A 22,157-nucleotide genomic window follows, 5' to 3' on the forward strand; every position below is an offset into this window, starting at 1 on the left:
GAAAGGATTTCAGTCTTGCTCTCTGCCACAGAGGAAGGAAAAGTACTAATAAAGGTGTACTCAGTGATTACTTGGAGAGACAAAGAGGAAGGGACAATAAGGATACATAATAAGATTGACCATAAACACTTTATTTATTTAGTGCATTGATATACCACTGAGGTCTTCACAAAGGCATACACCTGGGGATTCTATATATGGCGCCTAGACATGCACACTGAAATCCAGGTGCGTTCTAAAACTACCCATGTAACTTAATTGGCTCAACAAGCAAATCAGCATTTTTAACAGCACATAACAAGCAATAATGAGCACTAATTGACAATAATTGCAAGTTGCACGCAGAACTCGGTAAGCACATTCTGTAATGAACTGTGCCTAAACGGTGAAGCGCACAGTGCAAAAGGGGCATGTTTATGGGCGTTTCATGGGTGTTCCAAAATTTACATGCGTAGTTATAAAATATGGCCCAGTCTGCCTAAATCTACACGCCGGGATTTATGCCAGGTTAGGCGTGTTGATATCGACTAAGCGTATTCTATACACTGTGTGTAAATCTTATAGAATACTCTTAGGTAGAACCAGGGGCATAGCTACGTGGGGCCACAGGGGCATGGCCCCTGTAGATTTGGCCCTGGCTCCCCTGCCAACGACTCTCTCGAACCCCCCCCTCCCACCGCCAACCTGCCGTTGCCGTCAGGTTCCTTTGCTGGCACCGAGGTCCTCTTCTGAGGCGCGGCCACGTTGCTGGCTGATCTGCAAGGCTTCGTTCTGTTTCTGTGAGTCTGATGTCCTGCACGTTGTAATGAAGCTTTGCAGATCAGCCAGCAACGTGGCCGCGCCGGAGAAGAGGACTTCGGCTGGCGGGGGGAGGGTTCCTGGCGGCGGGAAAGGGGGTCGAAAGAGTTGGTGGCGGGGGGGGGGGTTGGCGGCGCTGGAGGAGGGCTAAAATGTGCCCCCTCACCTCAGGCTCTGGACCCCCCTCCCGCCGAAGTCTGGCTACGCCCCTGGGTGGAATTGAGTTTTGCGTGGTTTTTTTTAGTGCCATATATAGAATCTGGCCCACAGTGTTTAACGAGTACAATTTTCTATACAGGTACTAGGACTGTCCCTAATGGGCTCACAATCTAAGTAGTAATATGGTTTCTCAGTGTTTCCAAGGACAGTTTCTCCTTCCCGATCAAGAACTGGAAGCCAGTCCAAAAACCTGTGAAGGAGGAGGAGCTGGGTCCAAAGGTGGAGCATGTGTATGAGGTGAGCCTGGAAGTGCAGATGACATAACCCACGCTTTCATGTTTTCATATAACTTCACTTATTTGGGGCCCCTTTTAATAAGCCGCGTAGGCGCCTACGCACACCCAATGCGTGCAAGAATGGACTTACCGCCCGACTACTGCATGCCGTCCGATGCGCACGTCTGAAAAAAATTTTTTTTTTCGGACGCTTGTAGTGGATACGTGCAGGTCATTACCACCCAAATTCTTTACTGCTAGGTCTATGGCTGTAAGATCAGAGACCCAAAATAGACACGTAGCAATTTTGATTTTGCCGCATGTCCATTTTCAGGGGGAAAAAAGAGGCCTTTTTTACAGGTACGCTGAAAAATGATTCTGCGTGCGCCCAAAATCCACACCTACACTACTGCAAGCCACTTTTCAGCGCTCCTTTGTAAAAGGACCCCTCGGTTTGTAGCCCACCTTGTTATATAATAGAATAAATTATATAATAGAATAAAAATGTTAAATATATTGAATGAGCACATGCTCTTTAATGGCATGGATACATAAAGGTTTGAAATGTCTACACTGTCATGTAATAAGTTGGTTCTTATTAAACACCGATCATCCCATCACCATGTATTCTGATGGTGTCAGAGCCTAAGACCTATATCCAGCTAAATCTGCACAAATCAACAATCCAGTCCTAAAGGTAAGACGCTCCATCCCTATGCCTATCCCCTGAGCCATCCAGTCCTAGAGGTCAGAGGCTCTGTATCCTTGTGCCCATCCCCTGAGCCATCCAGTTCTAGAGGTGAGAGGTTCTTGTGTCCCTGTACCCATCATTATTACTTTGTGAGGAAATCTGAACAGTAATTTTCCATAGGTTGTATGAATGCTGCCCTCACCTGTCATACGGATAATTGTCCTCCTCATCCTTTGCAGCTGGTTAATGTCGGTCCTAGCTCTATCAGTCATGGTATACTGGAGCTGAGATGTCCGATGAGATTTCAAAATGAGCAGGTGATGTACGTGATGCATTATTCCACCCAGAGGCTGATGAACTGTACTTCTAGTCACCCCATCAACGAGCACAACTTACTGGTAAGGACTTGCTGTGAATTTCCTGCTTTTTAGGTTGAATAAACTTGGACAACACACAAACTGTAATGCCAATAAAGTAAATAAATAAATACATTTTTATTTTTATATTTTTTAGGCCTTTTATTTAAGTCATGAAGGTCCATTTCCATAGAGAATAGTGAATCAGGCCCTAAGTGATTAAGAAAAGAACATGCAGAGAGGATAATGACCAGAGGAATTGCTTGGTTCTGGGGCTGAAGGAAGGTTATGTTTCTGTCCTAGGGGTAGGATATTAGAAGAGCATAAATTCTATGCTGGGTCAGACCAGTGGTCCATTGAGCCTCTGCATCTGTTTCCAGCAGTGGCCATTCTGAGTCACCTGGAAGTACTTAGCAGAACCCAACAGGAAACCCATTTCCATATTGCTACTGTGCACCTTAAGCTAATCCAGCCTTGTGCCCACCCTGCCCCACTGACTTCCCCATTTTGTCCTTTTCCTTAAGGCCAGTGCCTCAAGCATGTAAATTCCTACACTTAACCTAGCACAGATCTCCCCCTCCCCCACCTCCATTTCTCCCTCCCCCATCAGTGTATTTTATTTTTTCAGCTCTGTTCCTACTACCTTTTTTTCTCTGTCTCCAGCATGTTTAAATTCCATTAGTATGCTCACCACCTCCACTGGAAGGCTGTTCCAAGCTGTTTCTTCCTCTTTGGTTCTTACATGTTACTTAATTGGACATTCAGGTATCCTCCTGTGTCTTAAGCTTTGTAATCATTTGAGCAGCCCCTGCAGAACTTACATCAGCTGGAACTAGGCAAAAACATGTTAACTAGGATGGTGACTGGGAGGGGGAGGTACGATCATGTCACACACACCTTTTCTCACTTCACTGGCTGCCACTTGAGTTTAAGATGGTGGTGATGATTTTTAACGTGTTGTGGGGTTTCACCCTACAGTTTCTTCAGGAGAGATGGTATGAGCATATCCCAGGCCATGGTTTCGACCAGTTTCCCAAATTGTTTCACGCGCTCGGGGGCTCTGATCATGGGGTGGTAGCAAACACAGGTGTTAGTATGGTGCTAACAGCCTCTAGCACCTGCGTTTGCTTCTGATCATCGGGGTATCAGTTTTCTCTTTTCTCTGCAGACACATTTCCTTAGGGTTACCATATTTGCTGTAAAAAAAAAAAAAAAAAAAGGACACAAAATAACATTCATTCTGTCTCCTGTCATGCCCAAACCCTGCCCCGCCATGCCACAGCCCACCCGCTCCCCCTCTACCACAGTGTCACCTTAACCCCCCCCCCCCCCCCCCCCCCAGAAAGCCAGATTCTTTAAGCAGTGAAAATACCGGTAAAGTAACAGAAATTCGTTTTCTTCCATGCTAAATACATGATCATGAAATGCTTACACATGTATATTTCACGAGCATGTTTTTTCTTTTCCCTCCCCTCTTCTCTCCCCTTCTGTATTTTTCCCTCCCTCTTCCCCCCCCCCCCCCATGTGTATGTCCCCTCCCCAATCTTTTTTTCAGCCTCCCTCCACCCACTTTTTTTTACAGCTCCACCCTCCCCTCTTCTCCCCTCCTGTCCGTTACCTTATCGTGCCTGGTGGCCTCTTCAGGGCAGGAAAGAGCCCCCCTTTCCTGTCTGGTGCTGCAGCTGACCGCTTGCTGCCGAGAGTTCCAGCGGTGACCTCACAAGACTTCTGTGGAAGTCTCGCAAGGCTGCTGCTGGAACTCCAGGCAGCCATTTTGAAGCGGTGCCAGCAGCGAAAGCGGTCTGCAGCAGCCCTGGGCAGTAAAGAGGGGGCTCTCTCCTGCCCTGGAGAAGCCACTAGACCACCAGGCACGATAAGGTATAGGAGGGGAGAGGAGGACATCTTGAGGCCCACCCACAAGCCAGCCTGCCCGCAAACTGGACAAACCCACTCAGATGCCCTGCGGTTTCCTCCTCCACTCTAGAATAGCACTGTTGTAATACAAAGTGTAGTTTACTTGAATAATCAGGCAATTTTATTTTTCAGGGTTTATATATATATATATTATTTTTTTTTATTACATTCGTACCCCACGCTTTCCCACTCATGGCAGGCTCAATGCGGCTTACATGGGGCAATGGAGGGTTGTGACTTGCCCAGAGTCACAAGGAGCTGCCTGTGCCTGAAGTGGGAATCGAACTCAGTTCCTCAGTTCCCCAGGACCAAAGTCCACCACCCTAACCACTAGGCCACTCCACTCCTAGGAGTCCTATTTTGAAATGACCCCTTTTGGGGCCCTTTTGGGGGGGAGGAGGGGGACTGCAGCTGCCTGCTCATTTTTACTTGATTTGTAATTCTAAAAGGTTCTTCCTGTGATTATTAAGTATGAATTCCAAGTTATCCAGGAGCAGAGCCAGCACGACAGGGTTTTCCCAAGCATGGCTGGTCTTATGTAGGTTTGGCTCCTCCTGCTGGCTGAAGCTTGGCATTGACAGGCTTCAATCCATGCCATCACAGCGATAATTCAAGAAAGTTGTTTAAAAAAATCTGTGGAAAACTTTTTAAATATCTGGATGGGCATTGAGGGAGAGGCTGCAATCAGTTAACTCATTTTTCCTTTAATTACAGCATTCTCCAACAGAGCAGACTACAACAAAAGCACCGAGTCTGGAGCACCACATTCAGCGGAGGGACCTCAACCGCAACCCCTCCGGGACTACGCATACATTGGTGAGTCTCTCGCTGCTTTTTGAAGTGTTTCTGGGGGTGAGCAGATTGGTCAGAAAACTAAACAAGTATACTGTCCCTACCATGTACCACAGCACAGGTAGCAGCAGCAGTGCAGAGCGTTCCCTCACCTTCTCTTCCTCTCCCTGCAGAGATGCTCGCAGTCACAGGTGGAGTGTTTTCATCTGCGTTGTGACGTTGGGACACTGGAAAAGCGGGACGCAGCAGTCCTGAATATGTACTTCCGAATCTGGGCGCAGACTTTCATGCAGGTGAGTTTTGTAACCCCAATTGCACTTTCAGCAGCTCACAAGAACACAACCAGAGTAGATGGCAAGTCTCCCCTGTAACCCTGTAGTAGAGTCAATAGGAATAAAGTGACGCTCCCTGCAACCTTCAGCAACCACTTCGTCCTCTGTCACCTAGGGTACAGCTTTGATTGTACAGTAAGCTCACTTAGGCAGGGAAATAACTTGAGTATCTGTTTGTAACTCACTTTGAGCTCAGATTTGGAAAAGGTGAGCAACTATATTCAGAATCCAAACTTAACCATTACTCCTGGCAGCAAAGCACTATAGGATAAGGACAGCTGCTCCCCTTACCTCTGAATGTGTTTCAAACCCCAATGGAAAAAAAGCCACCTTTGTCTAAGGCTTAGAGTCCAACCAGCACTGGCATTAGCTCTCAGTAAGAGTCACCAGCAGTAGTGACTGTTCAATGTGCAGGAGCTCCTTTATGAGCGGTTACACAGGCCTCTCCTTCCTAGGTACAGCATGAGTCCCGGGGTGTGGCCCTGCTTTGTTTAGCATATGCATTGCACCCTGTATCCCTCACTATTACCTCCTTTTTGAGTCCTTCCAGCTTCTGGTGGGATTCCAGTGCATCTCTAGTTTTCTGTTGGCCATGTCCATTCTCCTGTTAAGTAGAGGTTTCTCTGAAAACGTAGGTGTGCTTTGGCCTTGAAAAGGTTGGAAAATGTTGCTTGAAGTAATGTATTAGGTACTTTTAAGAACAATGGAATGTTGCCACTCTCTGCTATCAGAACACCTCTGATCCCTCTTCTATCCACACAACTTTTAAGAAAAGATCAATGCATTGGCTAACCCCAAACTGAAAACATAAGGAAAAAAAATGATGAAAAAAAGATTTTATATGGTTCAAACACAAATCCTTTTGAGTATTATACGGCTTGGACACAACAGGATCAATATTCAGACCGCGGAAGCTAGCATGGCTGGAAATATCTTTGAAGCAGCCCTTGACTAATTCTCTGGATCCATCTAAGCCACAAGAATGACAGCTCTCTCTGCCTCCCTGTCCTCCCCAGAGGCTGAAAAGGGGGAGGGGCGTTAGCTTTCCAGCAGCTGGCTCCTAACATTTTACCTTGCCCTCTCCAAGGGCTGCTGAGGTTGCTTTAGGGACCTGATTTTACTTGAATACATTGTTGCTCCCCTCGCCTGTCTGTTGCAGTCTGTCCCTAGTTTTCTCTCCCCTATCAGTAACCACTAATTTGTCTCCAGTCTTCCCCTTCCCTCTGATAATCATTACCCCATGCAGCCACTCCCACTCTTCCATTCAATCATCCCCACCATCATCCCCAAAGGTCTTTGGTTTCCTTTGAACCCCCACCCCCCAAACTTGGCCATTTCTTTCTTTGTTTTACTTGCCATCCTCCTTAGCTAACCAGTCACCTATCTATCATCCCCCTGTCAGTACCCCTCTCTGAAGCTTCCCACCTAGTTGTCCAGCCAGTGACACTCCCTCCCCCAACTGGTTTGAGTCAGCCATTCTCCCATTCACTTTGTTGACTCCAATGTTCCTCCTGGGCCATTTCTTACCCTCCCTGCCCTATAGCTGCTTCCACATATCAATTGTTTTTTTTTCCCTTCTTGTATCCACATTGAGTTACATGGTTCCCAAACTCCTACAATGGTCTTTGCAAGACCATCAGAACAATTCAGGCACCATGCAGTGCAAACTCATCTGAGGGCCACATGGATACAGGAAAGAGTTCTTTCTGTGCCACTGCAGGTGCTGAATGACATTTGAAGAAGGCACATCCAGGCACCAAAGCCAAATTTCTAGGTGTCATAGCAACCTGGTGTCCGAGATTTGTTAAGCCCAAATTTAAAGCTGTCTTGATATCTTCAGTCAGTGGTCACTTTCCTAAATATTGACCATAGGCATTTAAGTTGTGTTTGTGCAAGGCTTCCTGACAGTAATGCAAGAAAATGAAGCTTATTTAGAGAAGATTTTCTTTGAAGGCCTAACCTCAGAGATGTTAGTTCTCCTTTCCCAACCAAAATCTGATTGTAAGGGTGACCTTTTACAGCCCTGTCCATCTGCTCACATGCTCCCTTGGAGGATTTCCCTGATATTTTTGTAGCCTGAGGAGAGAGATCAGGCCAGCACAGACACTGACCCACCACAAAGCTTAATGAGAACCTCCAAGACTGTCTTTCCACAGAGTTTCTTAACGATAAGCTTGGAGCCCGACAGAGGGCAGAACTATCATAGCTGCTCTGGGTTCCCAACACTGGTGTGCATTCTCTTCGTGGGCCAGCATTCCTTCAAGCTGGATGAATCAGCCACACAATGGGTAATAAGTGCTCTGAGTTAGTGTTCCTTTTTTTGCCTTTCAGAGAGAGAATCAGCCATATCTACTTCAGTGCGAGGCTGTGTATCAGATCCAGCGTATGCCCTATAAAATCCTGCCTCGGAACTATCCCATGGGATCGTATCAGGTGAGTATTGTCCAGTGTTAGCTGACGGATGGGTTTCCTCCTCTTGTCAGTTTGAGAGAGAGCTGAACTGGGGGAGGGACAGGGAGATGGACCGGAGGGATGGGGGACAGAAGCTCCTGAAATCTGAATTCTGTGTCTGAACTCTACAAGCAGAAAGATGCTCTCTCTATGCGGGAACTGGAGACAGTATTGTTCTTAAATAACACGTATGCCAGAGAGGGCTCTAAAGGACATTGGTATTTACTCCTGAAATCTATAAGATGCCCTTATTTGCAGGCCAAACTTTGGGCGTGATCTTGAGATGCACGCACAGCTAAATTGGGTAATGAGCAAATTAACAGCAAGAATTGGGCACTACTCAATTATTGATAACTAGTTATAAAGACCCGTTTCTGACACATATGAAACAGGCACTAGCAAGGTTTTCGTTGGAGTGTTCTCCACGCGAGGCACCCACCGCCGTGCAATGCTGCCCCCCCCCCGCCGCCGCCGCCGCCATCCCACCCTACCGTTTTGTAGTTTTGCTGGTGGGGGTCCCAAAATCCCGCCAGCAGAATTCCTCTGTTGTGTGCTGTGCTGACTCCGACATGATCTGCATTGGTAGCCTGTGCAGGGCGGGTTTCTGTGCGTCTGACGTCCTGCACGTTCAGGACGTCAGATGCACAGAAGCCCTGCTTGCAGAGGCTAGTAATGCTGAAGATCACGCCGGAGTCAGAAGACAGGATTTGTTCTTGCGGGGTTTCGGGTTCTCCGGCGGCATAGCTACGCGTCGGTGGGAGGGTGGGTAGGGGTGGGGGTGGTTTTTGCTTTGCTTTTTTTGTTTCCTTGTTTTTCGTGGGTGGGTTGGTGGAGGGGCGGCGCGGGGGTGGGTGTTGCACCTCCAGCATGTTGGAGCGGGGCTTCTTGTTTTTTGTGTTTTTTCGTGCTTGTCTTTGGGTGGGGGACGGCGCGTGGGATGGGTGTTGGACATCCAGGGGGAGGAGTATGTTTCCCTACTCCTCCCCCTGCTTGTTTGCGATTCTTTCTTTGTCACCCTTAACGTTCTGTGGGCCAAGTTTCTGAAGTCACAGCACAACATTAAAGGGTTCGTTTGTCGTCATGACGTTTGACGCAAGGGCGGGGCACAAAGTCATAGTGGGATGGCTTCACCACCATGAAGTTACGAACCCTTTATCGTTGTGCTTTGAGTTCAGAACCTTTGTCCTCAGAACGTTGAGGGTGCGTTTTATTATAGTAGATTAGCACCAATTTGGATTTGCCAGAGCATTTTGCTATACACTGTTCTATAACCTGACCCAAAAGGAGGCGTGGCTACGGGAGGGGCAGGTCAGGGGCGTTCTGGAAATTTACACGCAGTGTTATAGAATACCGTGGATGTGTGCTCAAGTTGGGTACTAGGAATTACACCTGGTTTCAGCAGCTGTACATAAATCGGCACTATACACTGTTCTATGAGGGCACTCAACCCCTGGGCACCTTTTGTAGAATAGTGCTGGGCGCTAATTTTGTCTGGCGCCCAAATGTGGGCACCATTTACTGAATCTGCGGAGAACAGCGCTGGAGGAAGGCTTCTGCTGGTGGGGCTTGGGGACCCCTGCCAGGCAAACTAGCAGCCTTCAATTTGGAATCCTATGTCTGCTGCTCCCCAGCCTCTAAAGGGAGCCTGGCACCGGAGTCTGTCGCTCTCCTGCTTCTGTCAGGACCTTGGTGATTGCGTTAACACAATCACCTGGATCCCATCTGGAGCAGGAGAGAGACAGACCCCGCTGCTGGGCCCTCTTGGAGGCCAGGTCCAAGAGAATCTTGCCCCCACTCCCCCTCCCCCCCCCCCCCCCCCCCCCCCCCCCCCGGCAGCCCTGTGCACCGCTTAATATTAGCAGATAGCCCTGCACAAGCGATTTAACTGGTCAGGAGCCGTTTCTGGACAGTTAAATCGCTTTGGACATTGACCCCTCACTGTGTAAGGGGCGATACAGCCTGAAGGTTGAGTGTGTGACACAGATCTGGAGGCTGTTCTCACACGTAGGTTCTTGCACTGTCCCTTTCCCTGTGCTTGCTTGCTTGCACTCTTTCCTCAGTCTTTGTAGTTGTGCAAGAAGCCTCTGTGTTTTCTGTGTTTCACGTGTCCGTCCTTTGGTTTTAAAGGTGAATACATCAATTCATTGGAGTAAACCAGAGAGCAGTTACGGGGTCCCCTTGTGGATCATTATCCTGGCCATCCTCCTGGGCCTGCTCCTCCTGGCTCTGCTGATCTACGTCCTGTACAAGGTAACTCCAGATTTTGCGGTTATCTCCTGGTTCCAGCTCAGGGAGGGGCAACCACACAACCCAGTCTGGTTGTCAAGATTTCCACAATGAATATGCACGAGATCTATTTTTACAGTGGATGGTAGGGCATGCAAATCAATCTCGGGCATACCCATTGTGGAAACCCCGACTGGGTTGTGGCCCTCGAGGACCATGATTGCCCACCCCTGCTCTACCACATGATTATATCTAGCTCATTCATGCTGTATCCCTCCCTTTGTCTCATATACGGGTGGTGGACTTTGGTCCTGGGGAACTGAGGAACTGAGTTCGATTCCCACTTCAGGCACAGGCAGCTTCTTGTGACTCTGGGCAAGTCACTTAACCCGGAAGATAAACCAAAACAGACCAAAAACAAGGGAGTAAGAGCGCCAGAAAAGTTTAATAGGACCCTACACGGTCCGTGTTTCGGCCAACAGGCCTTCCTCAGGGATCCTGAATCTGACGTTTACAGGTACACCTCCAAGATATTCATGAAACAAAAAAACCAAAATACGCTGAATGCTGTCTAATGGCGAACGTAAGCATATGTACTGTACGCTTACGTTCGCCATTAGACAGCATTCAGCGTATTTTGGTTTTTTTGTTTCATGAATATCTTGGAGGTGTACCTGTAAACGTCAGATTCAGGACCCCTGAGGAAGGCCTGTTGGCCGAAACACGGACCGTGTAGGGTCCTATTAAACTTTTCTGGCGCTCTTACTCCCTTGTTTTTGGTCTGTTTTGGTTTATCTTCCGCCTTTTTTGTGTTTTGTTCTGTTTTCACGGGAGATTTGGACTTCTTTTTTGTGTGCAAGTCACTTAACCCTCCATTGCCGCATTGAGCCTGCCATGAGTGGGAAAGCGCAGGGTACAAATGTAACAAAAAATAAAAAATATATATATATATATACGTACACCCCAGCTCTGATATGTGGTTTTTGCTACTTATGCACACAGTCATTCCAACACACTCTGATTACTTCCTGGGGCTCTAAGGTACCTGGTAGTTTATTGAAGGAGAACACAGAAACATAGACTATGATGGTCAATACAGATCTGCAGGCTCATCCAATCTGCTTAGGCTTTGGCAACAGATCCCTCTGTCTGCCCTACGTTTCTATGAATTCGGTTGTCAATTTTTAAAAATCTGCCACCCTTTCTGTAATAAATATTTCCATACATTCAGTCCTTGAGTCCACACCTACTCTAGAACTTGTTTCCACTAAAAGAAAAAAAAAGGTCCCTGTACCTTTCACGCCTTTTTGATGGCCCCTAGGTCAGAATCTCATCTCTGACGCTTACTTTATTTGGATTTAGCTCATCACACCTTTGCATTGGTAGTTGAAGGTGAATTGCATAAAGGAAATCATTAGAGCCAAAAAACAATCCTTCAGAAAGTGGAGAAGAGAACCAACTGAAAGTAACAGGATAGATCATAAGGAATGCCAAGCCAAATGCAAAGCGGAGATAAGGAGGGCAAAAAAGGACTTTGAGAAGAAATTAGCGTTGGAAGCAAAAATACATAGTAAAAACTTTTTTAGATACATTAAAAGCAGGAAACCGGCCAAAGAGTCGGTTGGGCCGCTGGACGAAAATGGTGTTAAAGGGGCGATCAAGGAGGACAAAGCCGTAGCGGAGAAATTAAATGAATTCTTTGCTTCGGTCTTCACCGAGGAGGATTTGGGGGGGACACCGGTGCCGGAAAGAATATTTAAAGCGGGGGAGTCGGAGAAACTAAACGAATTCTCTGTAACCTTGGAGGATGTAATGGGTCAGTTCAGCAAGCTGAAGAGTAGTAAATCACCGGGACCTGATGGTATTCATCCCAGAGTATTAATAGAACTAAAAAATGAACTTGCGGAGCTACTGTTAGAAATATGCAATCTGTCCCTAAAATCGAGTGTAATACCGGAAGACTGGAGGGTAGCCAATGTTACTCCGATTTTTAAGAAAGGTTCCAGAGGAGATCCGGGAAATTATAGACCGGTGAGTCTGACGTCGGTGCCGGGCAAGATGGTGGAGGCTATTATTAAGAATAAAATTGCAGAGCATATACAAAAACATGGACTGATGAGACAAAGTCAGCACGGATTTAGTGAAGGGAAGTCTTGCCTCACCAATCTAATGCATTTTTTTGAGGGGATAAGCAAACATGTGGACAATGGGGAGCCGGTTGATATTGTATATCTGGATTTTCAGAAGGCGTTTGACAAAGTGCCGCACGAAAGACTCCTGAAGAAATTGCAGAGTCATGGAATCGGAGGTAGGGTATTATTATGGATTAAGAACTGGTTGAAAGATAGGAAGCAGAGAGTAGGATTGCGTGGCCAGTATTCTCAGTGGAGGAGGGTAGTTAGTGGGGTCCCGCAGGGGTCTGTGCTGGGTCCGTTGCTTTTTAATGTATTTATAAATGACCTAGAGATGGGAATAACTAGTGAGGTAATTAAATTCGCCGATGACACAAAATTATTCAGGGTCGTCAAGTCGCAGGAGGAATGTGAACGATTACAGGAGGACCTTGCGAGACTGGGAGAATGGGCGTGCAAGTGGCAGATGAAGTTCAATGTTGACAAGTGCAAAGTGATGCATGTGGGTAAGAGGAACCCGAATTATAGCTACGTCTTGCAAGGTTCCGCGTTAGGAGTTACGGATCAAGAAAGGGATCTGGGTGTCGTCGTCGATGATACGCTGAAACCTTCTGCTCAGTGTGCTGCTGCGGCTAGGAAAGCGAATAGAATGTTGGGTGTTATTAAGAAGGGTATGGAGTCCAGGTGTGCGGATGTTATAATGCCGTTGTATCGCTCCATGGTGCGACCGCACCTGGAGTATTGTGTTCAGTACTGGTCTCCGTATCTCAAAAAAGATATAGTAGAATTGGAAAAGGTACAGCGAAGGGCGACGAAAATGATAGTGGGGATGGGACGACTTTCCTATGAAGAGAGGCTGAGAAGGCTAGGGCTTTTCAGCTTGGAGAAGAGACGGCTGAGGGGAGATATGATAGAAGTGTATAAAATAATGAGTGGAATGGATCGGGTGGATGTGAAGCGACTGTTCACGCTATCCAAAAATACTAGGACTAGAGGGCATGAGTTGAAGCTACAGTGTGGTAAATTTAAAACGAATCGGAGAAAATTTTTCTTCACCCAACGTGTAATTAGACTCTGGAATTCATTGCCGGAGAACGTGGTACGGGCGGTTAGCTTGACGGAGTTTAAAAAGGGGTTAGATAGATTCCTAAAGGACAAGTCCATAGACCGCTATTAAATGGACTGGAAAAATTCCTCATTTTTAGGTATAACTTGTCTGGAATGTTTTTACGTTTGGGGAGCGTGCCAGGTGCCCTTGACCTGGATTGGCCACTGTCGGTGACAGGATGCTGGGCTAGATGGACCTTTGGTCTTTCCCAGTATGGCACTACTTATGTACTTATGTACTTATGCATTCAGGTACAGGAGGTATTTCCCTATCTCCAAAGGGCTGTGTTTACTTAGATGCATTTATGCCAATTGTACAGCTTAACACAGCACACATTAAACAATGGATGAGCTGTGAATATTCAGATGCTTGCAAAACAACTTATTATGCGACATGAGTAACACGGATTACATTAAATTTTGAAAAACCTGTGTTATTCATTGAGGGCCCGATATTCAGCCGGCAGTGGGCAGCCTGTTTGCTGTCCGCCGCTGGCATTAAACCTGGATATTCAATGTTGGGGTGTATCTGGTGACTGGCATCGAATATCCGGATTTATTTGGGCTGCTAAAAAGTTAACTAGCTATGCTGATAATTCAGCGCTAGCCGGTTATCTTTTTAGCAGTCAAAAATAGGCCTGCAAGCAGCCTATTTTGACCATACAACATAGACGGTTAGGCGCTGAATATCCATGCCTAACTGGCTATGTTGCAAGATATATAAGGTTGGCGACTAGCCACTAACCGGGATATTCAGCGGTTATAACTGGTTATCTCCCGCTGAATGTCCATGGTTAGGTGCTTAAACAGTATTTTAACTGTTCCTGGCTGGTTAAATAGTTCTGAATATTGGGGGGGGGGGGGGGGGGGGGTGAATGTTTAACACAACCTCAAGAGATGGTGATAACTTCCCCCAGAACCACTAGCCCATTAATATACGAGGTGATGCTTTTGAGAATGGTTTTGAAAGGGGATAATAATGATTTGGTTTTTTTTTTAACACACAAAAAAACAAGATACCAGCCCCCTACCCCAGTAACTCAGCTGCACCTCTCCCCTTGCACCTACTTGGGTATCAGTGGGGGTTGTTCTGCCCTGGTTATCCCTCTTTCTAAATGGGGTAGTCTTGTACTAATGGTACGTAAGGGAGCATACATTTGCCAAATTATATGCATGCACAGAATAAGTACCTGCATAATAGCAGATGCAGATTTGTTTGCAGAGTTTTGCCCAATTTTCACAACAAAATATAAAATTATGGTGTTTGTGGGTAAGAATTAAACGCAGGTTTTGTGGTTGCATGTGTACAGTCTAAAAATTGCTGCCTAAAAGGATAATTTCATAAACTTTTTTGTGTATAAAACAGCATTTTACATACAAAAATAGGTGCTGATGAAGTTGCCTGGGAGTTTACATTAAAAAAAAAAGGGATCTAGGTGTCATCATTGATAATACGTTGAAAACTTCTGCTCAATGTGCTGCTGCTGCTAGGAAAGCAAATAGAATGTTGGGTATCATTAGGAAAGGGATTGAAAACAAAAATGAGGATATTATTCTGCCATTGTACTGCTCCATGGTGCAACCGCACCTCGAGTATTGTGTTCAATTCTAGTCACTGCACCTCAAAAAAGACATGGAGGGGCATAATCGAACGTCGCCAGCCAAATAGATCGCTGGCGATCTATGTTAGCGGCGGCGCTACAACTGGCCGGAACCGTATTATCGAAAAAAATGGCCGGCCATCTTTTGGTTCGATAATACGGTTTAGCCCGGCTAAATGCCTTGGATGTCGCCGGGTTTGAGATGGCCGGTTTTGTTTTTCAGCGATAATGGAAAAAAATGCCGGCCATCTCCAACCCGGTGACATCCAAGGCATTTGGTCGTGGGAGGAGCCAGCATTTGTAGTGCACTGGTCCCCCTCACATGCCAGGACACCAACTGGGCACCCTAGGGGTCAGTGTGGTAGACTTCAGAAAAACCTCCCACATGCATAGCTCCCTTACTTTGGGTGCTGAGCCCCCCAACCCCCCCCAAACCCACTACCCACAAATGTACAACACTACCGTAGCTCTTAGGGGTGAAGGGGGCAACTACATGTGGGTACAGTGGGTTTTGGAGGGCTCCCATTACCAGCACAAGTGTTACAGGGGGGGATGGGCCTGGGTCCGCCTGCCTTAAGTGCACTGCGATACCCACTAAAAGTGCTCCAGGGACCTGCATACATGCAGGCCTCTAGGACTTGTTGCTGCTGTATAACCTTGGCACAGCAGTTCACACCTGAAGACTAATCTTTTTGGAAAAAGTCCTTTATTTGAATAAGCACGTTTACTCACAGTTAACTGCAGATCAGAGGTTGTGCTCCACTGGCACCGGTCTTGACATCCACGTGCCCAGTTCAAATCCCGCAGCTGCACCTTGGGCAAGTCACTTAACCCTCCATTGCCTCAGGTACAAATTTAGATTGTGTGTGCCCGCCAGGGAAATACCCAGTGTACCTGAATGTAACTTCCCTTGAGCTACTACTGAAAAACGTGTGAGTAAAATCCAAATAAAAAATAAAATAAGCCTGCTATAGTATCTCCATGTGTTTGCTGTATGTTGTATTCAAAACACCAGGTGGCGCTGCAGCAGTTCATGGAGATGTAAGGAAACAGAGGTGAAACTGGGTAGGCTAGAGCCAGTACAGTGGCAGTTATAGTCACTGATGGGTTGGGGGGGGGGGGGAGGACAGGAGACCTGAGTTTCGTTCCTAGCTCAGGTCTTCTGCATCCCAGATCACTGGAGAAGACAGCTCCCATCATTGTATAGCAGCAATGGTACTAGGCAAGATTTAGGGCTATGATTTGCAGGGCTCAGAAGGAGATGTGCTGCCTGGTGTTGAGTGAGCGGACATGGAGGGCGGTGGCAGCCCTAGAGGGGGCTTTTTATGTTTGGGGGGAGGGGGAGAAGGAGGGAGGAAGAAGTGGGAGCTTCTGTGGTTCAGGAGGAGGGGCAGAGGGCAGTGGCGGAAGAGAGAGGGAGTGGGGACTATTTCCAGTCATGGGGTGGGCCGGTTTCAGGTGAATCAGAGTGTTGAATTTCAGCTGCAGATTCAATATTGGCTGAAACAAAACAAACTTGTTTCAGTCGCCCTGTAGTTATAGATATTATTCTCCAAACAGAGAAAATCAAATATTCATTCACAAAAGTCCACTAAGAGGAGGGTTTAACTATCTGGTAATTTAGCAAGCAACACTAATTAAAACCAACACAGCTCCATCTAATTACCAGAACTCGTGATTATCCCATATACGAAATACCTTATACCCCAGAAATGCTGTTAACTGTGCAAATTGAAAAAAGATATATTTATTTGATTGGTATTTCACAATTCATTTACATGAGAACTTAAAAACAAGAGCTCCCAGCTGGAGAAACCTTATCTTAGAATTAAGAAACAAATCCTTTCTGTGACTAGGAACACTTTTTTTTAAAGTGCACCAACCAATAAATAAAGCAAATGTAACAAGTAAAATAGATGGTGGTGCCATTATTTTTTTTGTTACATTTGTACCCTGCACTTTCCCACTCATGGGCACTCATGGCAGGCTCAATACGGCTTACATGGGGCAATGGAGGGTTAAGTGACTTGCCCAGAGTCACAAGGAGCTGCCTGTGCCTGAAGTGGGAATCAAACTCAGTTCCCCAGGACCAAAGTCCACCACCCTAACCACTAGGCCACTCCTCCACTCCAATATGTCTCTAAAGCATTGGAAATATCCAAATTAGGCACCCATCCTCAGATTTCTGATATACCTATTTTATAAAACCATCTATGTTGCCTTTTTGGATATTCCACATAAGCATGCTGTTAAGAAATATGTTTTTTATTATTTTTAAAAAATATGTTTCTGTTAGACCAGTCCAGACATTTGGGTGGAGAAGCATTTTGAGGCTCATTTCAGCAGCTAGCATAGTGGTCATGGACAACAGGCCAGTTTTCTCAGTAGAAACACCATGGATCCAGTAGAGTGGGTACTAGGCCAGGTGATATTTTCATCAAATAGTGGAGTACTGGAGTAGTGCTAGCATGGACCTAATTGCAAGCGAAGACCAACAAGTTTTTCAAGTGATGAAAGGCAACAGCAGGCATGGAAAATTATAGACACACCTATGTGGGCTGCTGAGATGAGCCTCAAATTCTTCTCAAGCATTTAGACTAGAAGTAGTCAAGGAATAGAAATTAACAGGTAACAATAAATTTCTCCTTGAGCTTAATTTTGTCTCATTGTATTTCTGATATTACATCACTATCAACAATACATTATTGATGATAATTGGCTCTAATTTGAATTTGTGTGCGGATCTGGCTGCGTGAGATTCTATAAAGATCCGCACCCAGATCCTCTTGCATGCAACCCCAAAGAGGGTGTGGCAGTGGGAGGGACATGTGCAGATCAGGGGCGTTCCAAAGAATTATGTGCGGTGTTGTAGAATTTGGAGACTGTGTGCCAGGATTTAACCAGGTTTCAGTTGGCGTAAGTCTTCGCGCCCAAAGTTTGGTGCCAGGATTCCCGTTAAGCGTTATGCTATAAAGAGCGTTCAGCCCAGAGTGTTCTTTATAGAATAGTGGTGAACATGAATTTTTCCTGGTGCCTAACTTTCGGTGTCATAAAACACAGGGCCAGATTCAGTAAATATTATTTCTGATATTTCTGTCTACTTCAGAAACAAGTGTATGGTTTGAGGTAACAATGTTTAGTCCTGGGGAAAACAAGATTCTCTTCAGGCCACAATTCCTTTTGTTTCAGCAACTCAATAATCATTTAAAGACAATGATGTATATGGGCTTTGGAGACAACACAAATCTCTTCTGATGTGAAGAGCTGCTTCACATCTGACGAAGGGAGTTGCCGTCTTAGATGCTTCTGGTATCCTATCATCTGTGGCCATAGATGCCAGTTCTGTGGGTGCTTGAGCACCCCCGATATTGAGAAACTCCTTTATTGTAGCCATGGAGAAGTAGGTTGTGTTGGAATTAGCACCTCCATTCATTTTGAAAAATTGGCCCCTATGTATTTGGGTAATTCTTATGTTGATTGAAAAAAAAAGTCACAGTTTGCTGTGAATCTTATCAATGGTACAGGAGCTGCTATCACAAAAAGATGGGTGGGAATGTGCCAAGGTCCCATGGGATGTGGCCTTTACACACTTTTAAAGAATTGGTTTGTGAGGTTTATGCTACTAATTATTCCAGACGTAAGTACTTAATATGCAGAGGTGTACATAAAATATTTGATTTGTGGTTTTGTTTTGTTTGTTTTTTAGCTGGGCTTCTTCAAGCGCTCTCTACCTTATGGCACTGCCATGGAAAAGGCCGAACTCAAACCCCAGGCTGCATCTGAGGCCTAGGCCACAATTTTTGGTGTAATTTTTTCCCTCCCGTTGCTGCCAAAGATGCCTGATAAAGAAAGACAGAAAACATTTAAAGAGCTGCTGGACAAAAATTCCGCCACTAAACTATGGGACTGAGGGAGCAGAGGACTTGTAGCTTCCTGTTCCAAATTTTGCTGGTTGGGAGGAAGGGGGTGTGTGGTAGCAGGGAACATGAGTGGCCTGCCCTCCCCTCTGCATCCCTTTTAAAAGTGCTGTCATACCCCGCAACTTCAGAATGCCCTTCCCTCCAACTAACCTCCTACAGAGGTAGAGAACTCACCCTATCAGGAGAAAATGGCATGGACAAAAACTTCCCTGAAGGCGGAAGGGGGAAAATAATGCCTTTAAACTGGCAGCTGGAAACGTTAGAGAATGGACTGAAATTTGATGGAACATCCCAGTAAAACACAGGAGATGCAGTGACACAAAAGTATCCATACCAGGGATCTGCCGGTGAGAAGCAGTCATGGAGAAGCAGGGTGTAGACTGCTCCTCTTCCTCAGTAACAGGATGACCAAGGCTGTTAAACCTGCTGGGTATTGCCTGAAATGTAGCAGGCATGATGTGAGCTCATTCAGCTTGGAAAATTGCCTCCCCCCTCCCCATTTTCATTTTGTTGTAAAGTTGGGTGACCTTTTAACACACACTACAGTGCAGCCAAGTCCATCTCAGTTGGCAACACTAACCCAAGAAAGACAGCTTAAGGTGGTAATTTGGATCTGTTATGAGTGTGGAGCTCTTGCTGTTGATTCTGGGGTTGGGGGAGACCCAACAGAAATGCCGCAGCTGTGGGGCCAGATGAGGATATTCCCCCATCTGAAGGGGTGAAGGATTGACTGCTAAGCTTTGGGTGCTTCGTTGGTGAAGACAGTGACTAGATTCTCCAACGACAGGTCAATACTTGAAAGCTGAGGGATGTGCCTTTAAGGAAGGTCTCCATTGAGACCGCCTGCTAGACGGTAATTCTCAGCACGAAGCGAACTGTTTTTTTTGTTTTGTTTTTTAAATTTTTACATGACTAATACAAAGATACAGCTGGGATAAAGTTCTTTCATCACATCTGACCAATTTCTGAACCCCTAAAACCCCAATCTGAGTTAAAGCAGACGGCCATTTTGTGATACCTGGTTCAGGTGACTTCCTGTTGAGGCAAAAAGACTTCCTGTAACAGTAAAGTCGGTTCCTTTTAGAAATGCACTAAACAGTTGCCCCTGTAAGCTAATGTGACATACTAAAGACAGATAAAAACAAGAATGTTTAGCAAAGGTGGTCACCCTAGGTATTGGTCTTAAAGAGCCACTGATGCCTCAGGAAAAATATTTGGGCAATGTTTAATTTTTTTATTTTTTTTTGGGGGGGGGGCATGGTTTTATTTTTAACTATTTAATTCTTTACTAGGCACAGATACATTTTTGAGAGATAAATCAAGAAGGACAAAATAGAAACAAGCTAAATTATTAAAATATCCCATTTTTCCCCAGAGGCTTTCTGAGCTATGTGGATGGGTTTTCAACAGTTTTTGCTGGAGACATAGATCGTCTCTGGGAAAAGGTGACTAAAGTGGCAGATCTAAAATGTTGAGAATGGCTGTTTTTTTATTCATTTCATAGGTCTGTAAGCAACCTGCAAAAGTTGCATGTTAAAACTTTTGTAATTTTTTTTTTATTTTTCACATAAGAGTGGAGTTGACTGTTTTATTACACATTGTTTGCTCTAACAGAATTCGTTTAAACCTCATTTTTTGTTTCTGGTGACTTTAATCACCTTTTCCCAGAAATGGTCACACATGAAACAAGACGCAGTAAAACAAAGAATGGGGTTGGGGGAAAGAACTGGAATTGCCAGAGAGACTTGGAGGGCATGATTACCAGTTCCAAAGTACTCCATGAAGGTATCTGGTGCTCTTTAAGGAATAAATTAAGATGCCAAAGAGTTTTGCAGTACAGGGAAACAACCATTTATTCCTTAAAAATAAAAACTACCCAACCCACAGCCCATTCATTAATTGGTTCCAGATTTAATATCGCACTGATTCCAGAACCGATTTTCAAAGGCCACTTTATTAAAACTAGGAAGGCAGGAGCATGGATTCTCATGCCCTGACATGCAGTTGAGGAGATGCTGTTAATTTAATGTGTTGGAAGTGCAATAAAGTTTTATATCTGATTTTTTTTTTCTACATCACTGTTGTGCTTGCTTTGTTCTTTTACGTGTCAAGTTAAGTTCCTGAGAACTGTAGAGTGGTGACAAAGCCAATGCTAACTGATTTAGTCTCACATATGAGATGGCCATAATGGTTTTTGTCTGGGGGAGGGAGTGAATAATACTGAGGTATGGGAAAGCAAATCACTGTTAATTCTGGTTTCTGTCACAACTAACATATAGTGCACATCGATTTAATGTTCTCAACTTTTCCCTTCTCTTTAGAGTTAAATAGATATTTTCAGAAGTCTGTACAGTTTACAACTTACGTTTTAAAGGACAGACCTCTTTCTTGTTTTGATAGTCTGCTCCTCTGAGCTTCTTGCTCAGTTGGAGCCAGGGCTGGAATTTCCCATCAGGAGCTTCATTCATGACATTTTTTTTTTTGTCCAGCTTTAGTGCAGTCATGGCCCTGGGATAGGTCATTGGCTGGGATACATGCACCAGAGCTGCTTTTGGAGACCTGTAGTCATATCCTAAATCTGGCCACTAGATGTCATCATTATGTAAGGCCTGTCCCTTAACTCCTAATTCAGAAGTTTAATCAGATACACTAGAACAAGAGTTCACAACTTTTCATGTGTAGAGGGGATCCCCTTTTAGAGGAAGGATGCTGAAGGATTAGTCCCCCTTAAAGGTTGCTGAACAAGATGGGGCTGTGCCTGTCAGTGATTTGTAATATTGGGAAACACAGAGGTAGGGTTGTGGCAGGCCTTTCCCCAGAAAGGTCAGTGGGTGGGATGTGTGCATGGCACTGGCCCAATGCTCTCTCCCCTACTCCCCCATACATCTCTACATCCTCTCTCTTCTCACACCCTCGTTTCTTCTGTCTTTTCACTCTTTTTTTTGCCCCCGTTCTTCTCACTCTCATTCCCATCTCTCACCTGTACAACCAGATCCTGCAGCCATGAAGGGGAGAATACCCAACAGCTTGCCTGACCCCCCCCCCCCCCCCATTCAGATCTTTCAGCTAAATGGAGTTGTGTACATTCTCAGTCCTGCATTGCAGAACATGGGAAGTTGGATACCCCTATAAGAGGCCTGAAAGCAGTGGTACACTGGCCATAAAAGGTGAGAGCCAGGACTGAGGTATGATTTTGGGAGTTGAAGGGGGTTGGATGGATGCAACCTTTGCAGACATTTCCTTTCACACACCTGTGGATGTTACCAGTTTTCCAGAAGGGGAGAGGGGGTCAAGAAGGGACTGCTGCCACTGGGCTGTTAATTTGTAGCAGTGCTGGGTACTCAGGGGGCTGGTGTCTTTTGTGGAGAGTGGGAAGGATTGTTCCGCAAAGTTGTGGAATTCT

The 22,157-nt window shown here is 45.6% G+C and overlaps 1 protein-coding gene across 1 annotated transcript in view; it reads left to right on the forward strand.

The window, feature by feature from the left end:
* ITGA5 (integrin subunit alpha 5) overlaps positions 1 to 20,829 on the forward strand; it is a 228,363-nt gene extending 207,534 nt beyond the window's left edge. Inside the window, exons 24-30 of the mRNA XM_030198318.1 lie at positions 1,152 to 1,254; positions 2,163 to 2,321; positions 4,908 to 5,009; positions 5,159 to 5,278; positions 7,649 to 7,750; positions 9,896 to 10,018; positions 18,541 to 20,829. Coding sequence (XP_030054178.1) covers positions 1,152 to 1,254; positions 2,163 to 2,321; positions 4,908 to 5,009; positions 5,159 to 5,278; positions 7,649 to 7,750; positions 9,896 to 10,018; positions 18,541 to 18,624 — 793 coding nt within the window. The 3' untranslated portion in view covers positions 18,625 to 20,829. The remainder of the gene's footprint in view (positions 1 to 1,151; positions 1,255 to 2,162; positions 2,322 to 4,907; positions 5,010 to 5,158; positions 5,279 to 7,648; positions 7,751 to 9,895; positions 10,019 to 18,540) is intronic.
* Positions 20,830 to 22,157: the final 1,328 nt, after the last annotated feature.

This window comes from Microcaecilia unicolor, chromosome 3 (genome assembly GCF_901765095.1).
Source record: "Microcaecilia unicolor chromosome 3, aMicUni1.1, whole genome shotgun sequence".
NCBI lineage: Eukaryota > Metazoa > Chordata > Amphibia > Gymnophiona > Siphonopidae > Microcaecilia > Microcaecilia unicolor.